Source organism: Cydia pomonella, chromosome 11, assembly GCF_033807575.1.
Source record: "Cydia pomonella isolate Wapato2018A chromosome 11, ilCydPomo1, whole genome shotgun sequence".
NCBI classification, from domain to species: domain Eukaryota; kingdom Metazoa; phylum Arthropoda; class Insecta; order Lepidoptera; family Tortricidae; genus Cydia; species Cydia pomonella.
In genome coordinates, this window is record NC_084713.1 from 16595084 (window position 1) to 16617640 (window position 22557).

General features: G+C 38.7%; 1 protein-coding gene across 2 annotated transcripts; it reads left to right on the top strand.

Moving 5' to 3' along the window:
* Positions 1–771: 771 nt before the first annotated feature.
* LOC133523009 (rho GTPase-activating protein 19) lies at positions 772–20437 on the top strand. 2 transcript variants are annotated; one of them, XM_061858510.1, is made up of 10 exons: positions 772–1133; positions 1219–1409; positions 2221–2430; positions 3581–3789; positions 8169–8335; positions 10587–10759; positions 11555–11700; positions 12673–13254; positions 15593–15849; positions 18606–20437. In XM_061858510.1, the coding sequence occupies exons 1-10, from the start codon at positions 1021–1023 to the stop codon at positions 19087–19089; spliced, it is 2532 nt and encodes an 843-aa protein (XP_061714494.1). In that variant the 5' UTR covers positions 772–1020; the 3' UTR covers positions 19090–20437. The 2 variants fall into 2 exon arrangements, with proteins under 2 accessions (XP_061714494.1, XP_061714495.1); XM_061858511.1 differs by lacking the exon at positions 12673–13254 and having other exon boundaries at positions 776–1133.
* Positions 20438–22557: the final 2120 nt, after the last annotated feature.

Sequence of the window (22557 nt, forward strand, 5' to 3'; positions counted from 1 at the left end):
AATATTTAAAATTGAGAATATTTAATTTCGCTTCACGAAAATTGTACGACAAATATTACAGGAATAGACTGGTAACATTCAGAAGTTAGACTACATCTTGATCTGTCACCAGGCCATAAAATCCAAAAAAAAAAAAAAGCTGCATCTACGGAAGGTGGAGGTAAGGAAATAAATCTCCATGTACCAAAAAGTGTCATCAAAAAACCTTAAATAGGTGGCGCTACAATACCTAGAATACTTCAACAAAAAAATCAAATCATAGACAGCGCACTTCACTCCGTCAATAGCGCCTAGGTTCTTAGCTACTCTAGCGCTACTCTGGAGAGATTTGGAACTATTATTTATAGCTAACAGCTGGACACTTTTGCAGCAGCTCTACCATAAGAGATGTCACTCCTCTTAATTCCACACTCCATAGCTGCATCTTGTCCACCTTGACGCATCATACGAGGCGTCTTGATCAAAGTTGCCAGTAAAACACTTAAACCTACAAAAACACGCAAAACGGGAACATTTCCTAGATATTATACTTTGGCAAACCCACATTGTCAGTAGAAAAAGGTGAGAAATTCAAATTGTCTATGGAAGGACAACCCTTCGCGCCTACATTACTGGCTGGAATGGCTTAACAGACTGTATATTAATATATAGGTATTCCAAATTGGAAACAGAATTTTAAATGATTGTAATATTAGTTTCGTGTTTATTTAGATTTTATTCGTATTTATTTTAATTTTGAAAGTTGGAGATATTATGATAGTACTAAATAGTTTCAGAACGTCGTTTGGCCGTTGTGACAAACTTGACGTTTGAAAACAATGAAAACGGGCGCAAACAGAAAGTAAAATAAATTAAAATAATAGCATATTTAATATAGAATATGTTCGTTTTAGAAAAACTGTTTTTATACAAAAGACTCCTTTGTAAAATATAAGTTATATTGTGAAAAACATGTGTCAAATTACGATTTTAACGAACAGAGTAGTCTTGTAGACCATGTGCAAAGTTTAATTCAATAAAATGGGTTCTCCGGACGAATTACTGATAGAAAGACTGCGGAAAGAGAACTTAGATCAATTCTTTACTTTAGTGCGGATGCATCTATCCTTTGTGGTAGACATAAATACAGACGAGTAAGTAATTATATAAATATATTCAACATGATTTCGTTTAATTAAGAGCAATTTTTATATTGCACTTTTCTTATGTTTCTTCCAGTGTTGATTGTTCAACTGATAAACCAAAGCAATTTAGATGGAATTTTCATAAGAGGATAAAGAATTCGGCCCCTAGTTCTAGTCAACAGAGCAATGGCAGTGGTGGGAAGATTGGTGCAGAACCAAGCTCCATTACTGAGGATGGTATCCTGAGGCTTAACGAATTGATTGACTTTTTGTCATTGCCAGAAAGTAAGCATATTTCACTTATAATTAAGTATAATTTTGAATGCATCACAACATTATTCAATTGCATCATGACTACTGAATGGAGTAAAGTTTTGTAATTGCAGGAGATTTCCATTATTTATGTTTTTTATTTATTATTAATTTATTTGATACACTAGCAGCTCTTGGATCTGATGCATGTATATCGCAGCACTTGTGTTTATTTTGCACTTTTTAAAGTTCTAAAATGTGTATCTAGTCTATTTTTTAAAAAGTTCACCGAAGGTGCACTGATAACAGCTTCAAGTAGAGAGTTCCACACATTTACTACAAGATTTGGCAAGAAGTGTGTCCTTCCTTTTTTTTGTATTGTTTTACTAATGTTTAGTAATAAAGTAATTAATATTCTTTATTGCTCTAATAATTATACATTTATATATTTTTTTATATATTTTTTATTGTAGCCTTTTTGTTATGGCACCCAAATGCTGTTTATTTGTTTCTTCACTGCTGTGTTGTTAAATGATTTGGGTGCCCTCTTGCCAGTCGGCATAGGCCTCCTCCAGCCTTCTCCATTCGTTCCTGTCTCTGGAAACCCTGTTTGAACTGCCTTCCCCTTTACCTTTTACAGCCTCTTGGGTACCACTGGATCACCTTTTTACTCCATTTGTCCATGCCTCTACTGGTATGACCTTACCACTTCCATTTCTGCCTTCTAATTTTTGTTACAATGTCGTTTAACAATTATACATTTAATGCAAATTTAAAATATCCTGAACTTATTAGTTTAGTAGCAGTAGATATCATTTCCTGATCAAAACTTATCAAATTCCAGATGTAACACAAGAAGGCATATTCCGTCGCACAGGCTCCCTCACAAGACAGCAGGAGCTGAAGCAGCTGCTGCTCACTGGCTCAAGCCTCGGACTGGAAGAGAGCAGGTTCACGGTGCATGATTGTGCATCAGTGCTAAAGGGCTTCCTTGCTGAGCTGCCGCAACCGTTACTGATGGATCAGTATTATCAGACTTATTGTACTTTAGCTGGTATGTTGTTTAGGTCTTTTTCTTATGCTGTTGAGGTTTTAAAGATACCTTAGTTCTACTAGATTTTTGTTAACTGTGTTTGAATTTTGTTCGACATAGTTTTGTTCTCCCACACTGCACCCCATCTAGAACAAATGCTACAAGACCTTAGCACGGCAAGTCTTGAAGTCGGACTCGAAATGAACAGGGCCAAAACCCAGTTAATGACCAATGGCGCGAAACGTGGAGTCAAGGTTGATGGGCAGGATATCCAATATGTCGACGAATACATATACTTGGGCCAGATAGCATCCTTCGATGACAGGCAGTCTAAAGAAATCGACCGACGCATCGAAAATGCCTGGAAGAGCTTCTGGTCCATGAAGGCACTAATGAAGGGCAACCTTCCACTGACACTAAAGCGCAAACTCGTCGACATGTGTATCCTGCCTATCCTAACCTACGGCGCCCAATCTTGGTCATTAACGGAAGCCCAGAAGTCCCGACTCAAGATTTGCCAGCGAGCAATGGAGCGCAGCATACTAGGAGTTCGGAGAACCGATCGAGTTAGGAACACCGAACTGCGCTCCAGAACTGGTATTATAGATGTGGGTGTTAAGGCCGCTAAGCTTAAGTGGGGTTGGGCAGGACACGTCTGCCGTATGCACCCGGATCGGTGGGCCAAATTGGCTACCGAATGGATACCGCAGATTAGCCGGGGCAGAGGCAGACCAAAAAAGAGATGGCGGGATGACCTCGACGCTTTTTGCAGAGACTGGCGGGAACATACTTCAAACCGTGATGAGTGGCGGAAAAAAGGGGAGGCCTTTGCCCAGCAGTGGGACACAAGATAGGCTAGAAAAAAAAAAAAAAAAAAAAAAAAAAAAGTGTTTGAATTTGTTTCTTTTTTTGTGGTGCAATAAAGTAAATATTAACAAAATTAATTAAGAAAATACATGTATTTAATGGTTAATAGTGGCAATAGTGGCAAAGTGATGGTTTACATGTGCCTGAACTAGGATTCCCTGTGTTAATTTTCACTTACAAAATACACAATATAATTTAGCAACTTAGTATTATAATACACTAATTGAATAATTATACTATTGTAAATCCAGTAATATTCATTGTAAACCACCCTTGTTAATTATGATTATAATTCTGTCCACAGTCCAATATCCCCCAAACCTGGAAGCATCAGAGCCCAAGCTGCTGACAGCGCTACAGCTCTTGCTGCTCCTCCTGGCTCCGCTGCACCGCAACTTTCTACAACGGCTCCTTACACTACTCACATTGGTGGCGGACAATGAGGCTTCAAACAGAATGTCGCCGGACACGCTGGCTACTATGTTCACGCCACACTTACTTTGCCCACGAAAGGTGAGCAGGCCAAACTATCTTATCCCTTAAAAATACATTTTGGGCTCTATCATGCTACAAAAGTATGTTACGAATGTTACGATACTATACGATCATTTTTGATAAAACAAAATTTACGTGTTTTTTGTGGTCTAAGCTAATGTTCCGCTTCTTGCTGGCCCCTTTAATAATACCATATTACGAGAGAGGCCAGGAAAGGGCAATTCGTGGACGAGTTTCGATATTGTTGGATAACGATAGACAATCAGTGCTGGCAATTTTTCTTGATATGAGTAAGGCTTTCGATCTGGTTTGTCATAAAACCCTACTAAACAAAATTGAGAAATATGGTATTAGGGGTAATGCTTATTCCTGGCTACAAAATTACTTGTGTAGGCGTAAACAATACGTAGAAATTACAAAAATTATAAAAAATAAGAAATGCATTTATAAATCTGTTCCAAAAACAACCGATAGTGGCGTTCCACAAGGTAGCGTTTTAGGTCCCCTCCTATTCCTGCTTTACATTAATGATTTACCGGCATCCTTAAGTCACAACTGTATACTTTTTGCCGATGATACCACCTTAATAATTAAAAGTAGGAATAGGACTGACCTAGAAACCGAAGCAAATAGTGAAATATGTAAAGCTATTAAATGGCTAGAGGATAATAAACTCAAACTGAACGCAGACAAAACTAAAATAATACATTTTCAGAACTATAATTCTCCAAATCTAGATCTCAAAATCAATTTAAATTCCAATCTAATAAATACAGTCGACTCAGCCTCCTTCCTTGGTTTGACAATAGACGAGCATCTAAACTGGAAACTACACATCGATAACATATGCAGCAGATTAGACAGATTTGTGTTTGCGCTACGAAAACTTAGAATTGTAACATCTAAAGAGGCCGCTCTCTCTGCGTATCATGGATATGTATCATCTGTGTTACGCTACGGACTGATAATTTGGGGCAATTCAGTTGATATACAGAGAGCATTCATCACTCAGAAAAAGTGTATTCGAGCTGTATCTGGCGCCCAATATTTAGCCCACTGCAGACCAATATTCAAGGAGCTAAAAATTCTTCCGCTGCCCTGCTTGTATATATATGAGGTTGCTAAATTTGTCAGAAAACACCCAGACCTGTTTCCTCTGCATGATGCCGTTCATAATAAAACAAACGGCAGGTATCCAGACAAACTGTATGTCCCTAGACAAAGAGTGAACATATTTAGGAAAAATGTATATATCATGGCAATTAAATTATATAATAAGATTCCAAATGACATAAAATCACTAGATATAAATAACTGTCAGAAAAAAATGTTTAATTGGTTACTTGAAAAGTGTTTTTATTCCATTAATGAGTTCCTTAATTATTAATAAACTTATTATTTTAATGTTGTAATTTAACTTATGTTAAATTTCTGCATAAGCTGTATTGTAACTGAAACCTGCCTGAACTACTATTGTATTGTGCCAATACTTAGGTAGGTAATTATAAGAGTTATAAATACTAGATCTGTAAATATTATAATATATAGTTATGCATGTTAGCAATAATTTTATATAAGTATAGCAACCTAATTTATAATATTTCTACGCCGATAGAGGCAGAATATGACGCGCTTATTATGAATTGACCATCTTTGTACCATATTCTAAGAAATAAACATTTGTATTTGTAACACAAAGCGAAGTCTGACAAAGAAGACGAGTCTACAAATTGCTGTTCCTGCCGAGGCATATACTGTGGTTTTCCCCAAACATGCGAGGAAATAAGGTAAAATAATCATAATTTAAGCATCAATCAGCCAGGGACTGATTTCGGTTACGGTATAAGGGTATGGTAGCGGTATAAAATTAGGATACCGCGCGGCACGGATATAAAGGTATCGCTACGTTTTAAAAATAACGGTACCGGTATTTTTTCGATACCGTAATAATTGGCTCTCAAGCAGGTTGGCCTGGCCCATCGCCTGCCGCGCTCGCCGATTCGTTGCGTTGCGACGTTTAAGCTGATAACCCTATCTTTATGAAAGCGGAAAGGTAAAATAACGGTACCATTATTTTTCAAATACAAATACGTTTATTTCATTACATTTTACAGCAGTTCATAGGTACATAGTGTAGGTAAGTATTTATCTCAACAATGTGCAACAATTTGATTGTGTAAGTAATGAAAAAGATGCGGGTACAGCTTGCTGGATTTAAACCCGCCCTTGGTCAACGAATTTGAGAGGTATCGATATTATTTAGCGAATTATACAATTGACATAAAAAATGAGAACATTTAGTAGGTAACAAGAGATTTTACGGGGTAATTTTGTGCCATTTTGTGCGCGAGAAAATTGCCTAGCGCGTATGCTCGCTCAGTGTGGGCCCGCCTATTAATACTAGAACAGAATAATAAATAACATGTGTATCATGAAGTTAACTGTTAACTTAATGAACGCATCCCTCACTGGGCTGGTAACGTGTATATCCTAGAATTACTTTCATGATTCATATACAACTTTTTAAGCCTAGATTTGAACAGTTGGATACTCTTAGCCTCGCGTACAGGTGGGGGATATCATTCCAACACTTAGTGGCGGCGTAGCGGAATGACCCCCTGAACGCAGCCGCACGACACTCGGGCGGTATACACCAGGCGGCGCGTGGAGGGCACGGCGCGCCGCAGCTTGTCGGCGAGTTTAGTTGATTGAGCGCTGGAGTTATACGATCGCGACGCCCAAGTCGTTCACTTAATCTTGCGCAAGAATTTTAAACTTTTTGTATACGCTGACTAGTTTTTCCGACCGAATATACACGGGCCATAGACTGTGTGACAAAATTGAAAATTTAACTAGCATTCATCTTACTTCAGCACTGAGGAAGTCATTTATTTTATACAACGACTTTAGTTTGTACATAGCAGTTTTTATCTTCAAATTTATATGTTTCTCGAATTTAAGACCCGAATCCGTGTACAAGCCCAGATTTCTAGCACAATCTACCGAGGCGGCGCGCTCGGGCGAGGAAAACGCACGTGCCGCCTCGGCCGAGGCACGTCTACACTGGCCGGTTTGTGCGCGAGGAAATTGCCTCGCACGTACGTGCTCGCTCGCTCACTTTGTGTGAACTCAACTATTATTTTCGGTTGTGCAGTCCCTGCAACCAGGACTCAAATCGCACCTTCACATCAAAAACGTTGAAAACAATTTCCCCCTTTAATTATTAAAAATAAAATAAAGGAACAACTTATTAGCAGAATACCATTCAATATGAAGTACCATTCAATATTCGTTCATTCAATATAATTGTGCAATATAAGCTGTATGTGCACGCATGAGATTCTTAAAAAAATATAAAAGTCTGATTTTATTAAGCAGTATTCGCACGATCATACACGATGGTCTTGTAAGAACGAGACATGTAAGGTCGTTTATCTTCACTCTATAGCTGGAAATGATGCTGACCGGGTCGTGTAGGCGAGGCGCAGCTCGCGGCCATATTAATTGGCCGTTTGCGTTTTTCTTAGTGGATACATGTTTAAAAAAACCGGCCAAGAGCATGTCGGGCCACGCTCAGTGTAGGGTTCCGTAGTTACTCTTCCGTCACAATAAGCTAAACTGGAGCTTAAAGTGTAGTAAATTGTTAACTAAGGGATAAAACGGTACCTTTCAACTAATAGGCAAATTTGCATAATCAGTACCTAATTAAAGTAAGTCTTTTTACTATGAAGAGGAAACTTTTTGCGATTATGTAAAAACAGCTAAACTGATGATGTCCGCTATAGTTTTCATTTAATGGATTTCTTAAGCTCTACTTCCACGATTTTTTTCATATTTTTTGGACCTATGGTTCAAAAATTAGAGGGGGGGGGGGGACACATTTTTTTTTCTTTCGGAGCGATTATCTCCGAATATCTTCACTTTATCAAAAAATGTTTGTTGAAGACCCCTATTAGTTTTGAAAGACCTTTCCAACGATACCCCACACTGTACGGTTGAAGCAAAAAAAAAAATTCACCCCCAATTTACCCTAAAAAAAAAAAATTTTTAGATTTTATTGTACGACTTTGTCGGCTTTATTGATTTATATATCCATGCCAAATTTCAGCTTTCTAGTACTAACGACCACGGAGCAAAGCCTCGGACAGGTAGACAGACAGACGGACATGGCGAAACTATAAGGGTTCCTAGTTGACTACGGAACCCTAAAAAAGTAAAAAACAATACAGTAATAACTTCCCGTCCGCTAAAATAGGACAATAATGGTTTGAATTATTTTAATTTGAGTTTGACCATAATGAAGAACTTCCTGTACTATTTTTGCTATAATAAGGTCAACATTTCCAAGCATATTAGAGCAAATTAAGATTTTAAATCCTTCTATTGTGTGCTTCCAGTTATCGGCGGAGACGTTCCACGCGGACGCCATAGCGCTGTCGCCCGTGGTGAGCTTCATGGTGCGCGCGTCGCGCCGCCTGTTCCTGGCGCCGCCGCAGCTGGCCACGGACGCGCGCGCCTACTTCACGGCCCGCGACGCCAGGCTCGACGAGAGCGTGTCCGACAAGTCAGTACCCCGTTTCTATGACCATTTCCATTCGCGTAGTCCCCTAACTCCCAGAGCTTTTGCAGTTTTGAATTTGGAACCTATAATTCTGTTATATTTCAAAATTCGACTTCATTTTATCCTTTTAAAAGGGCAATAGGGTGACTATCCCAATACTAATATTGAGCCTTCGTCATTCGTCTGTCAGCGAGCTCTGTGACAAGAAAGGTAATTGTTAGACATTTGAATCTACACAGTGCTCACGAGGAGCCCGAAAGATTTTAACCACCCATTTCTCAGGCCAAAAGAAGGAACAAATGCTATATAAGTTCGATTTTTGAATGAGGTCAATGCGGCCAGATCCGTCATACGGATAATTCTATACAAGCGGGTATATTTCTTTTGTTTTCAATGTATTTGTACATAAATAGTAAATGCTCAACATCGCCATCAAAAAGTATCATCTATGTCTATTAGCCAGTGTTCGCCAGTTCCGGGAATTTACGATACCGGAACTGATTTTGTATAGAAAACCAATACCGCAATATAAAGAACTTAAATAGATGCAATAATCCCGTAGCTGCTTTGACTTTGAATATATTATATAAAAAATATTAAAGTTGACTCTGTAATGGTTCAATGAAAACGGTTTGTCTCTATAATAGTTAAAGCACAAACGTCTAACCTGTGTGATGGTATGGAGCTCTTAGAGCGGGAATTTGATTTGCATTTGGGCGCGGCTGGTTTTTAGAGTTCCGTAGCCAAATGGCAAAAAACGGAACCCTTATGGATTCGTCATGTCCGCCTGTCTGTCCGTTTATGTCACAGCCACTTTTTTCAGAAACTATAAGAACTATACTGTTGAAACTTGGTGGTGGTGCCTTGGTATTCTGTGAACCGCATTAAGATTTTCACACAAACATAGAAAAAAAACAATAAATTTTGGGGGTTCCCCATACTTTAAATCAAAATTTTTTTTTTCATCAAACCCATACGTGTGGAGTATCTATGATAGGTCTTCAAAAATGATATTGAGGTTTCAAATATAATTTTTTTTCTAAACTGAACAGTTTGCGCGAGAGACACTTCCAAAGTGGTAAAATGTGTGTGTCCCCCCCCCTGTAACTTCTAAAATAAGGGAATGATAAAACTAAAAAAAATATATGATGTACATTACCATGCAAACTTCCACCGAAAATTAGTTTGAACAAGATCTAGTAAGTTTTTTTTTTTAAAACGTCATAAAATTATTATTATTATTTTTATCAAACCCATACTTGTTTATGGATAGGTCTTCAAAAATGATATTGAGGTTTCTAATATATTTTTTTTCTAAACTGAATAGTTTGCGCGAGAGACACTTCCAAAGTGGTAAAATGTGTCCCCCCCCCCCTGTAACTTCTAAAATAACAGAATGATAAAACTAATAAAATATATGATATACATTACCATGCAAACTTCCACCGAAAATTGGTTTGAACGAGATCTAGTAAGTACTTTTTCTTTAATACGTCATAAATGGTACGGAATCCTTCATGGGCGAGTCCGACTCGCACTTGGCCGCTTTTTGTAATAATCTCAAGCTAAATATACAAGTGGCGATGGAGTGTGAAAGTTCGAACTCACAAAATCGACCGGTAAAATTTGGAACTTGGGTTTCGACCATGTCAATTTTTTTCTTAGTCTTGATAGTTCTTACGTGAGATCACAAAGTTGCGTAAAGTTAAGATTATACTTTTATTTTGTTTTATTTATTTACTCAAATGGTACATGCTTACAGACTAAATTTATTTAATTAGCCGGGTCCACACAGAGCGAGCATACGCGCGAGACAATTTCGTCACGCACAATACGGCCAGTGTGGACGTGCATTGGAGGAGGCGGCGTGCTCGGGCGAAGAAAACGCGCGCGCCGCCTCAGCCGAGGCACGTCTACACTGGCCGTATTGTGCGTGAGGAAATTGCCTCGTACGTACGTGCTCGCTCGCTCACTCTGTGATTCCGCCTATTTGAAAACCAGTGTGTCCCAGAGATGTTCCAGTGGCAGATCCACTTTCCGAGTGGGTTTTGAGACACTGGACTGATAAAAATAAAACTAAAATTAATTATTACTATAAAATTTAAACCACTTTAGATTCTTACGTAACAAGTCCCAGGGAGGATCAGCGTTCTCTTATTTTTCAAACACTCATAAAAATCGTGTTACTTAATAAACGAATGACGCTTTTGGTGCAGTTAGTCCCAGTGTTCAAAATTTCATATAAACATTTCAGAACAGCAGCAAACACAGTATACACATTCGTGGACCGAGGTCGAACAGCGGCAGAGAACTCGTCCAACCCTACCGACACCGCCTTGGCACAGTTATACGCGCACATTCAAGCCCTGCCCGAGTCTACACACAAACGACGCCTCATCAAACACTTCAACCGGCAGAATGGATATGGTAAGTTGATGCTGATACTATTCTATTTAAAGTTAGAACGAAATCTTGTCACATGACAGTGTTTGTGTGATTGGGGCACTCTCTCTCTCTCTTTAGCTCTTATCTACCCTTCGGGTGTAGGCCTCCTTCATTTTATGCCACTCGTTACGGTTCTGTGCGACTTGGAGCCACTTCTTCCCCGCAGACCTTTTGATGTTGTCGTCCCAACGCATCTGTTTACGACGCATGTGTTTATTTATATTTATATTAAAACCAGCTTCAGCGATTTATGGCTTAACCACAGCTGTTCGCAAAGATACTTTGGAGGATGCAGCCAGAGAAAGTCCAGTCAATGGACATTCTGTTTACTAGCAGCATTGGTGCTTCGATAACAAAATTTTAACCCACGCCAAAACGGAGACGTTCTTAAGGTGAGAGGCAGTTCAATATTTCCATCTTCACCACTTAGATGGATGACAGTCCTCAACTGTTCTCCAGAAACTTCCTGCCTCGCACAGCTAAACTGTGGAATGAACTGTCGCCTGCGGTATTTCCGGACTGATACGACCTTCAAACCTTCAAGAAAAGAGCGGACCCGCTTCTTAAATGCCGGCAACCCCTCTGGTATTGCGTGTGTCCATGGGCGGCGGTAATCGCTTACCATCAGATGATCTGTCTGTTCGTTTGCCTCCTATAACAAAAAAAAAAATTGTTGTTTGTGCCCATCAATCAACCCATCAGAGATTTTAACTCATCTCGGAAATTTTCAAGAGTTTAATTCAGTTTTTGTGTTTACCATATATTTTTATTTTACAGGTACACCAATTCAGATCCAAAGGACAGGCAAAGTCGCAGGCTCTAGGAGTTTCGGGGACTCCATCAAGAGGCATATTTTCAACAAGGGACTCCTAAATAAAACGCCGAAGAAAGGATCCGGCTCCACTATCAATTCCATTGAAGAGGTATGTTTTTTATCAGTTGTCAAGTAATAAATATTGTTATACAAAGTCGGTAAATTATGAGAAATCACTTACACAGACTACACATGAAGGGTTTACGATGAGCGTGAGGTCACCACATACACAGGGTGTTTATGTCACGTGCAATAATTTACGGGCTGAATATGTAGGACATACTGAGCAACTTTTACTATGGGACCGATTCCGAAATCGCGAAAAAAATTACTCTCCCTTAGAAAATGTCAAGGTCACATAGCCAAAATGTATGAAACAGCCAAAAAAATTTTCTCGATTTCGGGGTTGGTCCCATAGCATAAGTTGCTCAGTATAACCTATATATTCACCCCGTAAATTATTGCAGGTGATTAAATAAACATCCTGTACATACAATTTTACTTGTAAAATACTTCACTGCGAGCTATACTGAGTTCCATACTATAACAAGTCACAAAAAAAAGTCACGTTCACACCAACTAGAACTCATTCTTTGTAGATATTTTTAATTTACATGAGCGTGGCACTCATAAACGCTGACTCAATGGATCGCTAATTTCCATTGAGTCCTTACATAAATACTAAATTGGACCAGGAACACAAGGTCCTTAGACGTCTAAGTGGGATGACTTACATTTTACACGCTAAATCTAATAGTCAAGGTGATTTGTGTAATCATTAATTCGAAATGCGACCAATATTACGTTCTGTGATTAACAATTAGGGCACCAAAAGATAAAAAGTGCTTCTACATTCTACTGTGTACTCGTATCATTGGCATCCTTTGCTTTGTCAATAACTTATAATTGTAATTCAAAAACGTTGTTTGACTATGTTTGTGTTAAAAAAACATAACTCAATATGCAACTTTTTTGAATATCCAATTCTAACGTTGTGTGTTCGCATTGTGATTCATCCCTCTATCTCTCTCTCTAACTTTCCGTCCATAACCCGCATCTCTAACGCATGCCTTATTTCCAGAAAAAGAAACGCCTTGACGACAAAAACGAGATGTTGCATAAGAACATCGCTCTTAAAAACCTGGTCCATAAAATTGCCAGTTCAGAGTCATTGGACGATGATGACTATGATTCGGACGCTAGCAATGAAAGTACTTTATCCGAAGGAGCGATTAGTAGAAGAAGGAAAACTAGTCCCAAATTCGTATCAGAACCGAATCTAAGCATAATAGATTGTGAAGAAACACCTAAAAATCCTAAAAAAGCCTCTAGACTATTCCGCTCAAAATTACTATCTGCATCGCAGAATATAAACAAGAAATACCAAAAGCGAAATACAGTCATAAAAGGCACACCAACTTCATGTGTCTCATGTTTTGACGAGCAAGATTCAGAAAATGACCTGTCATACGACAGTCCGATCAAAGAGACTCCAAAGAAAAGGCCTAACGAAGAATTCCGGTTGCACTATTTGACAAGCACACCGGGCATAGCGGAGGCGCCTATTATAGAAGACTGTGCCACGCCCTATACAGTGAACTTTAGACGGGCCTCGATGTCTCCTATAACGAAATCTACGCAGAAACTGTCAAAGGCTATGCAGGTTTGTTTGCATGACTAACATCATTGTTTAATGTTTAGTTGCAGTGAGGAATAACGTAATTTTTAACCTTAGAAATCATACTTGAACAACTTGCGTCGGTTGGTCCCTATGCTTTGACAGTTCCTTCCAGTTTCTGTTGGTTTATATTTTCGTTTGGATGAGCTTAAAAATAATAAAAAAATTGTTGAGAAAAATGTTTTTACCGTATCTTTATTACTTTAATCTCTCTTTATCCTCCAAAAATGCCTACAAACATTTTACGTAAAGTTACTAATATAGCTAAATGAACTGTTATTAGGATCAGCATTCGAGGCAAGTTGTATAGTGAAATTAGTCTTCCTAAAACTAGGCGAAAATATATCTTATGTCGATGTCAGAAAGAGTAACTTTTGCTTTCTATTTTATACTTTATTTCTTGCTGTTTCTTAATCATTGTGTGTTCGTGTTTGTTACTGACTTCTTAATCTTCTCAAAGTTATCATCTTTCTTTGTCTTCCATAACATCATAATTATGTTTGCATTTTGTTACTTTCAGTATTAATTTTTGCAGCCTTGTCTCATAGAAAGAAGCTAGAATGGTCCACAAAACTCTTAGTTAAGATTATGATTTAAGTGAGAGACTTGTTATAGGGAGCGTGCATAAACTATTGGGGGCAGCACAGGAGACGTCAGATTTTTGGCGCGAGGTGTAAATGTGAAGTTTATGCTTCCAATGTAGCCCACAAGATGGCAGAACCTTCTATGCACAAGAAAACATACGAGAACGGTAGATGGCAGCACTTGCTTTGGCGTGAAGTGTCAATGTACATGTTTATGTTTCCGATTCAGGCCACAAGGTGGCAGACTCTCCAACGTGCATGGTCTCTCTATGTTTTCCTCAAGAATTTGTCAGTTTTTTCGTACCGGCGAGCTCTTGAGCTCAGCTTGGTCAAAATGAGATTTTTCTGCTTAGAATTTAAGAACTAATGTTGCCCCCGAGTTTGACAGCTAGATGACTGCACGAGCCACACGTTTTGTGGTAACCAGTGATCGGCACGACCCGTGTCGCACGGTGTCAATGACCTCAATCATTATGTTAACATGGATATGCCCCGAGATTTCGGTCTTTTTAGGAAGTCAGTATTTCCGATTATAGTACATAAAGGTATTCCACACAGGAAGATGAATGATTTTTACCATTAAATAAAATTACATCAAGTTCGTTCGTTTGAGGAAAGGTCCGAGTTCTCCTACGCGTCATATTCAGGACACCATCGAGCAACAGTTCACTTTGTCCAATCAGCAGCCAATAGGAAGTCCAGTTAGTGTAACATAAGAGTTTATCGAGTCCGTAAAATAAGCCAAAGTCGTTGAAATAAACACTGAGATAATAAGGAACTTTAACAACACTTGCGAACTTAATGAACCGAGGAACATAAGTAAACATATTTGCCATTAGAAAATAGTTGCAATCCTTATCAGTAAACTAGAAAAGGATGGCATTAACTCTTTATTTAGGCATTTCAACTAGCCTTCTTTTTTGCACCGCACCAGTTTAAACAAACTCAAACAATAGAAAATTCGAAAATGACCTTCGATAAGCCAGGTAGTCGGTCGAAGGGTTTAGTTGCACTTGAAATGGTTACACCGTTTAACACTTACATATTTTGTATGAGTGCAAAATTACGTGCCGCTACTTAATATTTCACAAACTGTCAAATTGAAATATTCAACATTCGAAATATATCAATTTTTTATTTAATAAAAATGTATATTTTATAAGCTTATTTAACACTTTATCGTATATTTGCAAATATATATCATACAATAAAATTATTCTATTTAACAAAACCACGGAGTTATGTTATAATCTAATCATGTCCATATTATGATTTCTGCTCGCAATCCCGCGGTGCGTCACGGGTCGTGCCGATCACTGGTGGTAACTGAATGGCAAACGTCAACTTTTGACCACTCATATTGTACAGTCACGTCTGAAAACATCGACACGATCGAAGTGCCAAAAATATGTATACACGACCTTATGGCCCCATATATTAGGGTGCCGTGTACATATTTTTGTCACTATGTCCATATCAATATTTTCAGACGTGACCGTACCTACAGAGCTGTATCTACTTTAGCACTCAAATTCAAAACATGAACATGTCCTAGATTTTACACATACAATCAATCAATCTTTAAAGCAGAAATCAAGTTGGAAAAATCTCGTTTTTAGCGCTCTGCTCAAGACCAGTGTTCGCATCTACCAACACTAGGGTTCCGCTGTAACGTAGAAAGATCGCCTCGAACGATGCGTTCCGTCGTCAGCTACAGCATCACTGGCATTATGTTGCAGGAGTCCATAATGACGCCGCGGTCGCGCAAGCCGCTCATCATCACGTGCGAGCAGCGCGACGCGGCGTGCGAGCGAGACGTCGGCGACGCGACACGGGAACGCGACGCGACACGGGAACGCGACGCGACACGGGAACGCGACGCGACACGGGATCGTGACGCGGCGAGTGAAGCCAGTGCGCTCGGTTTGGCGCGGGATAATGACAGTGATTTTGTGTCGTCGGATGATGATACAAGGTCCACGTTATCTTGTGAAAGGTAAGACGTCTCAGTTTTCAGTCTGACTGTGCCATGGTAGGTCCGAAATGGGCTTTCATGGGCTGGGTCAAAATTCTTTTTGTTGTCATGTTTTTTGTCCCCAAAAAATGTGACGGAGTAAAGTTTTTCCGTACCAAAACATAACTCCGTCACATTTTCTTCCGTCTGTTACAACGCTAAATATCTCGAGAACCACTTAAGCTATCGATTTGAAATTTGGAATAGTTATGAACAACGCTAACCTTGACACTTTGAAAGTATTATTTTTAATTTTTAATAACTATGGAAAATGCGCAATATATAGAGGGGGCAAAATTTCAAAGTCTAGTGACTAGGTAAAGTGGGGTATCATTTGAAAGAGCTTAAATTGTAAAAACCCAAAACATTTTTTTTCGTAGTGAAAAAAAAAATTGATGTATGGAGGAAAATGTGAAAAAATTACCACCCCCTTATCTCCGAAGTAAAGTTATAAATTTTTTACACAATATTAACATTACTATAGATTTTACAGGAAAAAGTATCATCAGACCTCTATCTTAGTATTTTTTTATAAATAACAAAAAACTTTACGTGTGTTTATTACACTTGAAATTTCTATTACATTAAATATAACTTTTTTCAAATAAAATAAAAATTTTTGAAATTGGTTCACATGATAGAGAATTATCCTCGAAAAACCAACATACATCGCGCAAATTAGTTAGACAATTTGCCGATAGATGGCGCTGTACACAATTATACAATTATACTTAGGTTAGGAAAAGACGAAAGACTTGATCAGAAGTAGGTATACTTCTGATCAAGTCTTTCCGTCTTTTCGTCTTCTAAATTAACGGACCTGTACCACGGCCTTTAAATAATAGCCTGTTTGGTTCCGTGGCAGGACGGCACTCCCCGGCCGCGCTAGTGGTCGCCCGCTGGACGCCCCGGGTCGATGGGAACGATGGGGAAGTGCAGGGGACTTCCCCATCGTTCTCCCGAAAATATTTTTTTTAAAGCGTCTGGGTGTTTACCTTGATTACCCAGCCTTACCTGCTTCACTGTCCCCATCATCAGATCAGCTGTATGTCATCAAAATATTGCATTGGCATCCGATTTATCAAAAAAAAGATTTGACCCACACTAATAAAAGTTAAATAAACGATTGTAAACATTAGACAAAAATCGTTGTTGTTTTATAGTATTTTATGCAACAGTTGTATAAGAAGGGACAAAAAAGGTGAGTGGCGTGAGTTACAACGTGAGCCGGAGCCGATGGCGTAGGTGAACATGGTAAAGGAATACGCCATGAGCATTTTTTGACCTATTTATACAACGTTGCATACAATACTTTTCCTACGAGTCAACAAAATTAAATCTTAATTTGTGACATTATCTATGAAAAGGGACCTTATTGTCGATGGCGCTTACGCCGCACTGCGTAGCGCGCCGTTGTTTATAATATGGGAGCATCGTTGATAATGGCGTAAGCGCCACCGACAATAAGGTCCCTTTTCATAGATAATGTCAGATTTAGGTAAACAAAGCAAAAGTATATAGCTAAGATACGCGAGCATCCCTTGTTACGCGGCCGGCCCGCGCTGGCCTGGCCGGTCGGCGACACCTTCTCGTAACTCATGAGGCCCTGGTACTTGCTCCTTGCTAAATTCTATTTTTGGACAGTTTTCTCTCGATTTTGGCCACAGTATGGAGAACTAACAAGCAACGCTAAGCGGTCTTCGTAGTCTATGGGTGTTGCTATATATCGGGTGTCACATGCGTGTTTCTGACTTATGAAGTAATTGTTTTTACTATGCAACCAAATGAATATTTTGTAAGTTGGCAGCAATGCACTTAGTTTAAAACAGTATTAGTTTTGATTTTGTTAGGTTGGTAGCCATTAATCGCAGTAGCGTTATAGCGATTTAAACCACAAGTGCTGTTATGAGGAGTAGACAATATAGACTCTTCTCGAAACCTTTTATGTAGTTCTTATATTCGCGTTAATGAATGCATAAATGACAGTTAACCGTAGAGGAGTAGGAAATAGTATTTTATGCAACAGTTGTATAAGAAGGGTCAAAAAAGGCGAGCGGCGTGAGTTACAATATGAGCCGGAGCCGAAGGCGTAGGCGAACCTACTTATACAACGTTGCATACAATATTTTTCCTACGAGTCAACAAAAATAAATCTTAATTTAGGTAAACAAAGCAAAAGTATATAGCCAAGACGACTAATTTAGGTAAACAAAGCAAAAGTATATAGCGAGCATACCTTGATACGCGCCCGGCCCGCCCCGGGCCGCGGCCGGCCGGTCAGCGACACCTCGTAACTCATGAGGCCCTGGTACTTGCTACTTGCTAAATTAAATTTTTGGACAGCTTTTTCTCAATTTTGGCCACCGTAGCCTACGGAGACTAACAAGCAACGCTAAGCGGTCTTCGTAGTCTATGGGTGTTGCTATATTACGGGTATCACATGCGTGTTTCTGACTTATGAAGTAATTATTTTTACTATGCAACCAAATGAATATTTTGTAAGTTGGCAGCAATGCACTTAGTTTAAAATTGTATTAGTTTTGATTTTGTTAGGTTAGTAGCCATTAATCGCAGTAACGTTATAGCCATTTAAAGCACAAGTGCTGTTATGAGGAATAGACAATATAGACTTTTCTCGAAACCTTTTCCTTTGTATGTTCTTATATTCGTGTTAATGAATGCATAAATGACAGATAACAGTAGAGGAGTAGGAAAAACATATTTACTTATATTTTCAGATCAAACACATCAATCCCCCGTTCCCGGCCCCTCGCCGGGCGCCCCCCGTCGGCCGGCGCCGCCAGCCCGCCGCGCCTGCCCCGGCCGGAGCCCCCACCGATAACACGAGCCCTAGAGCGACCCACCTCACTCACGGAACCTTTCCGCGACTACCTGCTCAGTAGATCAGTTCTAACCGCCACGCCGGTCGACTTGTCCATACTCAACACTTCCAAAGATAAAGAAGAAATATCCGATTCCCTCCTGTATTGTTTAGACGGTAACGTTCCGTCGGATCTGACCTCGTCGATCGGGAATCTGGCCGTGAATAACGAATCGCTTCGATCTCCGCTGAAAAATGTGAACGGAATCGCCGAGAGTCCGAGCAGGAAACGGTCGAGTTCGCTAGTTTATAACGAAGAAAAGGTCGGTGTAAAGAAAGCGCTCGTTGAAAAGGAGAATGAACGCGAAGCGGTTTATAAAATCAGAGAGACTGATCTTTAGATAATTTTAAATTTTAAATGTATGCCTCCGAATTTTGGCATTGTGATAAAAACATAGTTTTGTTAACTGAGTATCGGAATACCTAAAGTGCCTTTTGTATAGAGGCGCTAGTTTTTCTAAAGTCTCCACGAGGCTGACAATCGTCAACGTATATGTAAATACGGCAGTATTTTAGCGCTGCTTTTTAAAATACCTTTTTTTTACATTTCTCTTTACCTGATTCATGATACACCAGGTTAGAACATTTTGTGTAAGTACTTCAAGAATTTTACGATGTAATATTTTTGAAATCCGGTGTAACAGGAATATGATAAATAGGTAAAGCTGTTGAATCTTACATCTAGTAGTCATTTATATACAATAGGGTATTTTGGAAACGAGCGATTTTTTGCATTCAGCTGTATATTTTTGTATTCACCGTTTATTTAGCTATGTATAAACCTGCTCATAACACTACTTTCATCACGAAATAAATATATCTCTTGGCTATATTCTGTTAGTTTATAATTTTATACTTCAAAAAAAATTCTGTTTCTTCCTTAATTTCGTTATAATGGATATCCGTATAAATATATTTGTATCTTCTTATGAATCGTTACTAACAATGCCAAATTATAATTTTAGTTATATTATAGCTATAACTTTTTTTTACCCCTAAACGTACGAGAGTGAGGCGATTATTACACTGGATACGATTCGCACGTCGCTCCGATGTGCGAGCGGGATGTCGCACTATTACGCGTAATACGTGCATAGCGTTGTCTCGCTCAAACATCGGAGCGACGTGTGAGTCGCATCCGGCATGATAACCGCCTGAGATATACAAAATGGGTCAAACTTTGAAAAAAAAAAAACAAGTATTTTCAAAAATTCTAGATTAACGTATCACCTTATCCTCATCATACTTAACTAGCACATTTTCATTTTACCATTTTATAAAATCCGAAATTCATCAAGGTGACATTGGTAAAGCATTTTTTCGGAAATCAGGTAGGTATATTGAGAATCAGGTAAAACGACAAGTTGCGATTTTTGAAAAATATTATCTAGGTATTATATTAATGGTGTAATAATCATATGCGCAACAATTATATTTTGACAAATATAGATTTGCAATAAATTTGTTTAAGTTTTGAGATATTAATTAATAACAAATTGTAATTACTTATATATAAAAACATTACAACATAAAAAAAATACAAAACTTGACCTGGTTTGTATCTCACTCTTAAGAAATATTATTTATTAAATAAACATGAGACCTTTTTCTATAATAATGTAGTAAGCTATGTATTAAACATACAAATTGAATATTGGAAGTCAATATAACTTGTATATTTTAGTTAAATTGTTGTTTTATTACCTATTTATGAAATTAATACTTAGCATAATAATGTGATAACATTGGTTATGTACGAAGTTGGTGGTGGGGGAAATATCAGCGTCGCCAACGGACGACGTGGTGAAAATATGAACTCTTGTGGGACGACATAGTCATAGTATTAGGCAGCTGCCAACTGTCACACCCACTAGGGCGCCGCAGTCGTGCACGGAGTGAATAGTTGAGTTCATCAAAGTATCAGTAAGAGATTGTGTATGCACCATATGCTTCTCATAATTCTAAATATGTTTCAGAAGTCTTAGAAAACAGCCAAAATAAATAGTTAGATTATTCTGTATTGCTTATAGAAACAAATAAAAGTATACATTTCGATACCCATCATATCTAAAGTATTTGAACATTTATTGAGTGCCAAGTTAATGAATTACTTAACTAATAATAATTTACTAAACGCGCAACAATACGCGTACCAACCCGGGCGCTCGACCGTGGACGCGACTCGGGATCTAGTGTCGCGCGTCATGTCACACCTCGAGGACAGGCGACATGTCGCAGCAATTTTCTGCGACTTGTCGCGTGCCTTCGAAATGGTAGACCACACACTGCTTCTCTTGAAGCTGTCACATTATGGTATAAACGGTTCGTTCGCTCGTACAATCAAGTCCTTTCTAAACGGGCGTAAACAAAGCACGTATGTTCAAACGCATAAATCAGATTTTGAAGAAATAGGCGACAGTGCTGTGCCCCAGGGATCGGTGACAGGAAATAACCTGTATCTAATTCTCGTCAACGACATCACCTCTGCGTCTGACGATGCGGAGTACATTATGTTTGCTGACGACACGTGCATAATAGTCACTGCAGAAAATTCTAGGATTTTAGAATCTAAACTCTCGCGAACCATGCAGAATATCTCGGACTGGTTTACAGCAAATGGCATGCTCCTAAATGTCGAAAAAACAAACATAATGTACTTCCAGCTCAAAAAGAACTTAAAAGAGCGCTTCAATATTATAATAAATGACACGCCTGTGCCTCTAGTAAGTGAGGTTAAATACCTAGGGTTCAAAATCGATGCTGGTTTAACATGGTCTCCCCACATAGAAACAATCTGCAAAAAACTCTCTTGAGCATGTTTTGCCTTGTCCAGACTTACCCACAGCGTCTCTGAAGACAATCTAAAAACAAGCATACTTGGGTACTTTCATTCGATATTAGTCTATGGTGTGGACCTATGGGCAACATGTGCGGAACGCGAAAAAGTTTTCAAACTACAAAAACGTGCAATTCGTATCATGGCCAGAAAACCCTCAGACTAGCAGCTAAAAATCATGACGTTACCTTCTGTATATGTACTCGAAGCATGCAAGTACATACGACGCAATCTCGAACGGATCCCCTCTAATTGCCAAAAACTACAGACTGTAACGCGCCGAAGCAACCTATACGTGCCTCCGCGACGTCTAGCAAAGTCTAGGAAATCCTTACACATAGTAGGCATAAAACTTTACAATACTCTAGACGATCAATTAAAATCTGCTCGGACTCAATGTTTGAAAAAAATCTTAAACGGATATTGCTGGACATGGCGTGCTGTAGTGTTGACGAATTCGTTAACTGCTACAAGTCATTGACCCATCTACACAATCGTTCAATCTGATAATATGTACCTGTGATATATATTGTAATTGTATGATGTTACCTAATGTATAGTATAGAAACTAGCAAAAATGACATGTAATTTTTTTTTAAATTTTATCAATAAATGTTCTATTTTATTCTATTCGATGCTAGAGCGGAAAGTATGTCATTGCCTCATTACTTCACGAGTACCGAGATATCTTGCCCCGAGTCGTAGGCGAGTGGAAAAGGGACGTGCGGAAAAGTTAGTCGCAACTCGTGTCGATTTAAAACACTCCCTTATTAGGTTGTTTTAATTTATCGCCACGCATTGCGAATTTCTTACTTTTCAGACTTGTATCGTAATGTACTAATTTGACTGCGATTACTCCCACAATAATGTATTTGAACGTACCTATTTTTTTAATTTAATACATAATAGTACATTACGATACAAGTGCGAAAAATAATTCGAAACGAGTGACGATAAATTAAAACACGACCGA

What these genes read in the sequence shown, in the direction of transcription:
- LOC133523009 (XM_061858510.1), top strand. Translation starts at nt 1,021, where the DNA reads ATGGGTTCTCCGGACGAATTACTGATAGAAAGACTGCGGAAAGAGAAC. An exon ending in ACTTACTTTGCCCACGAAAG is followed by an intron (nt 3,790 to 8,168) that starts GTGAGCAGGCCA and finishes GTGTGCTTCCAG; the next exon opens with TTATCGGCGGAGACGTTCCA. An exon ending in AACTGTCAAAGGCTATGCAG is followed by an intron (nt 13,255 to 15,592) that starts GTTTGTTTGCAT and finishes ATTATGTTGCAG; the next exon opens with GAGTCCATAATGACGCCGCG.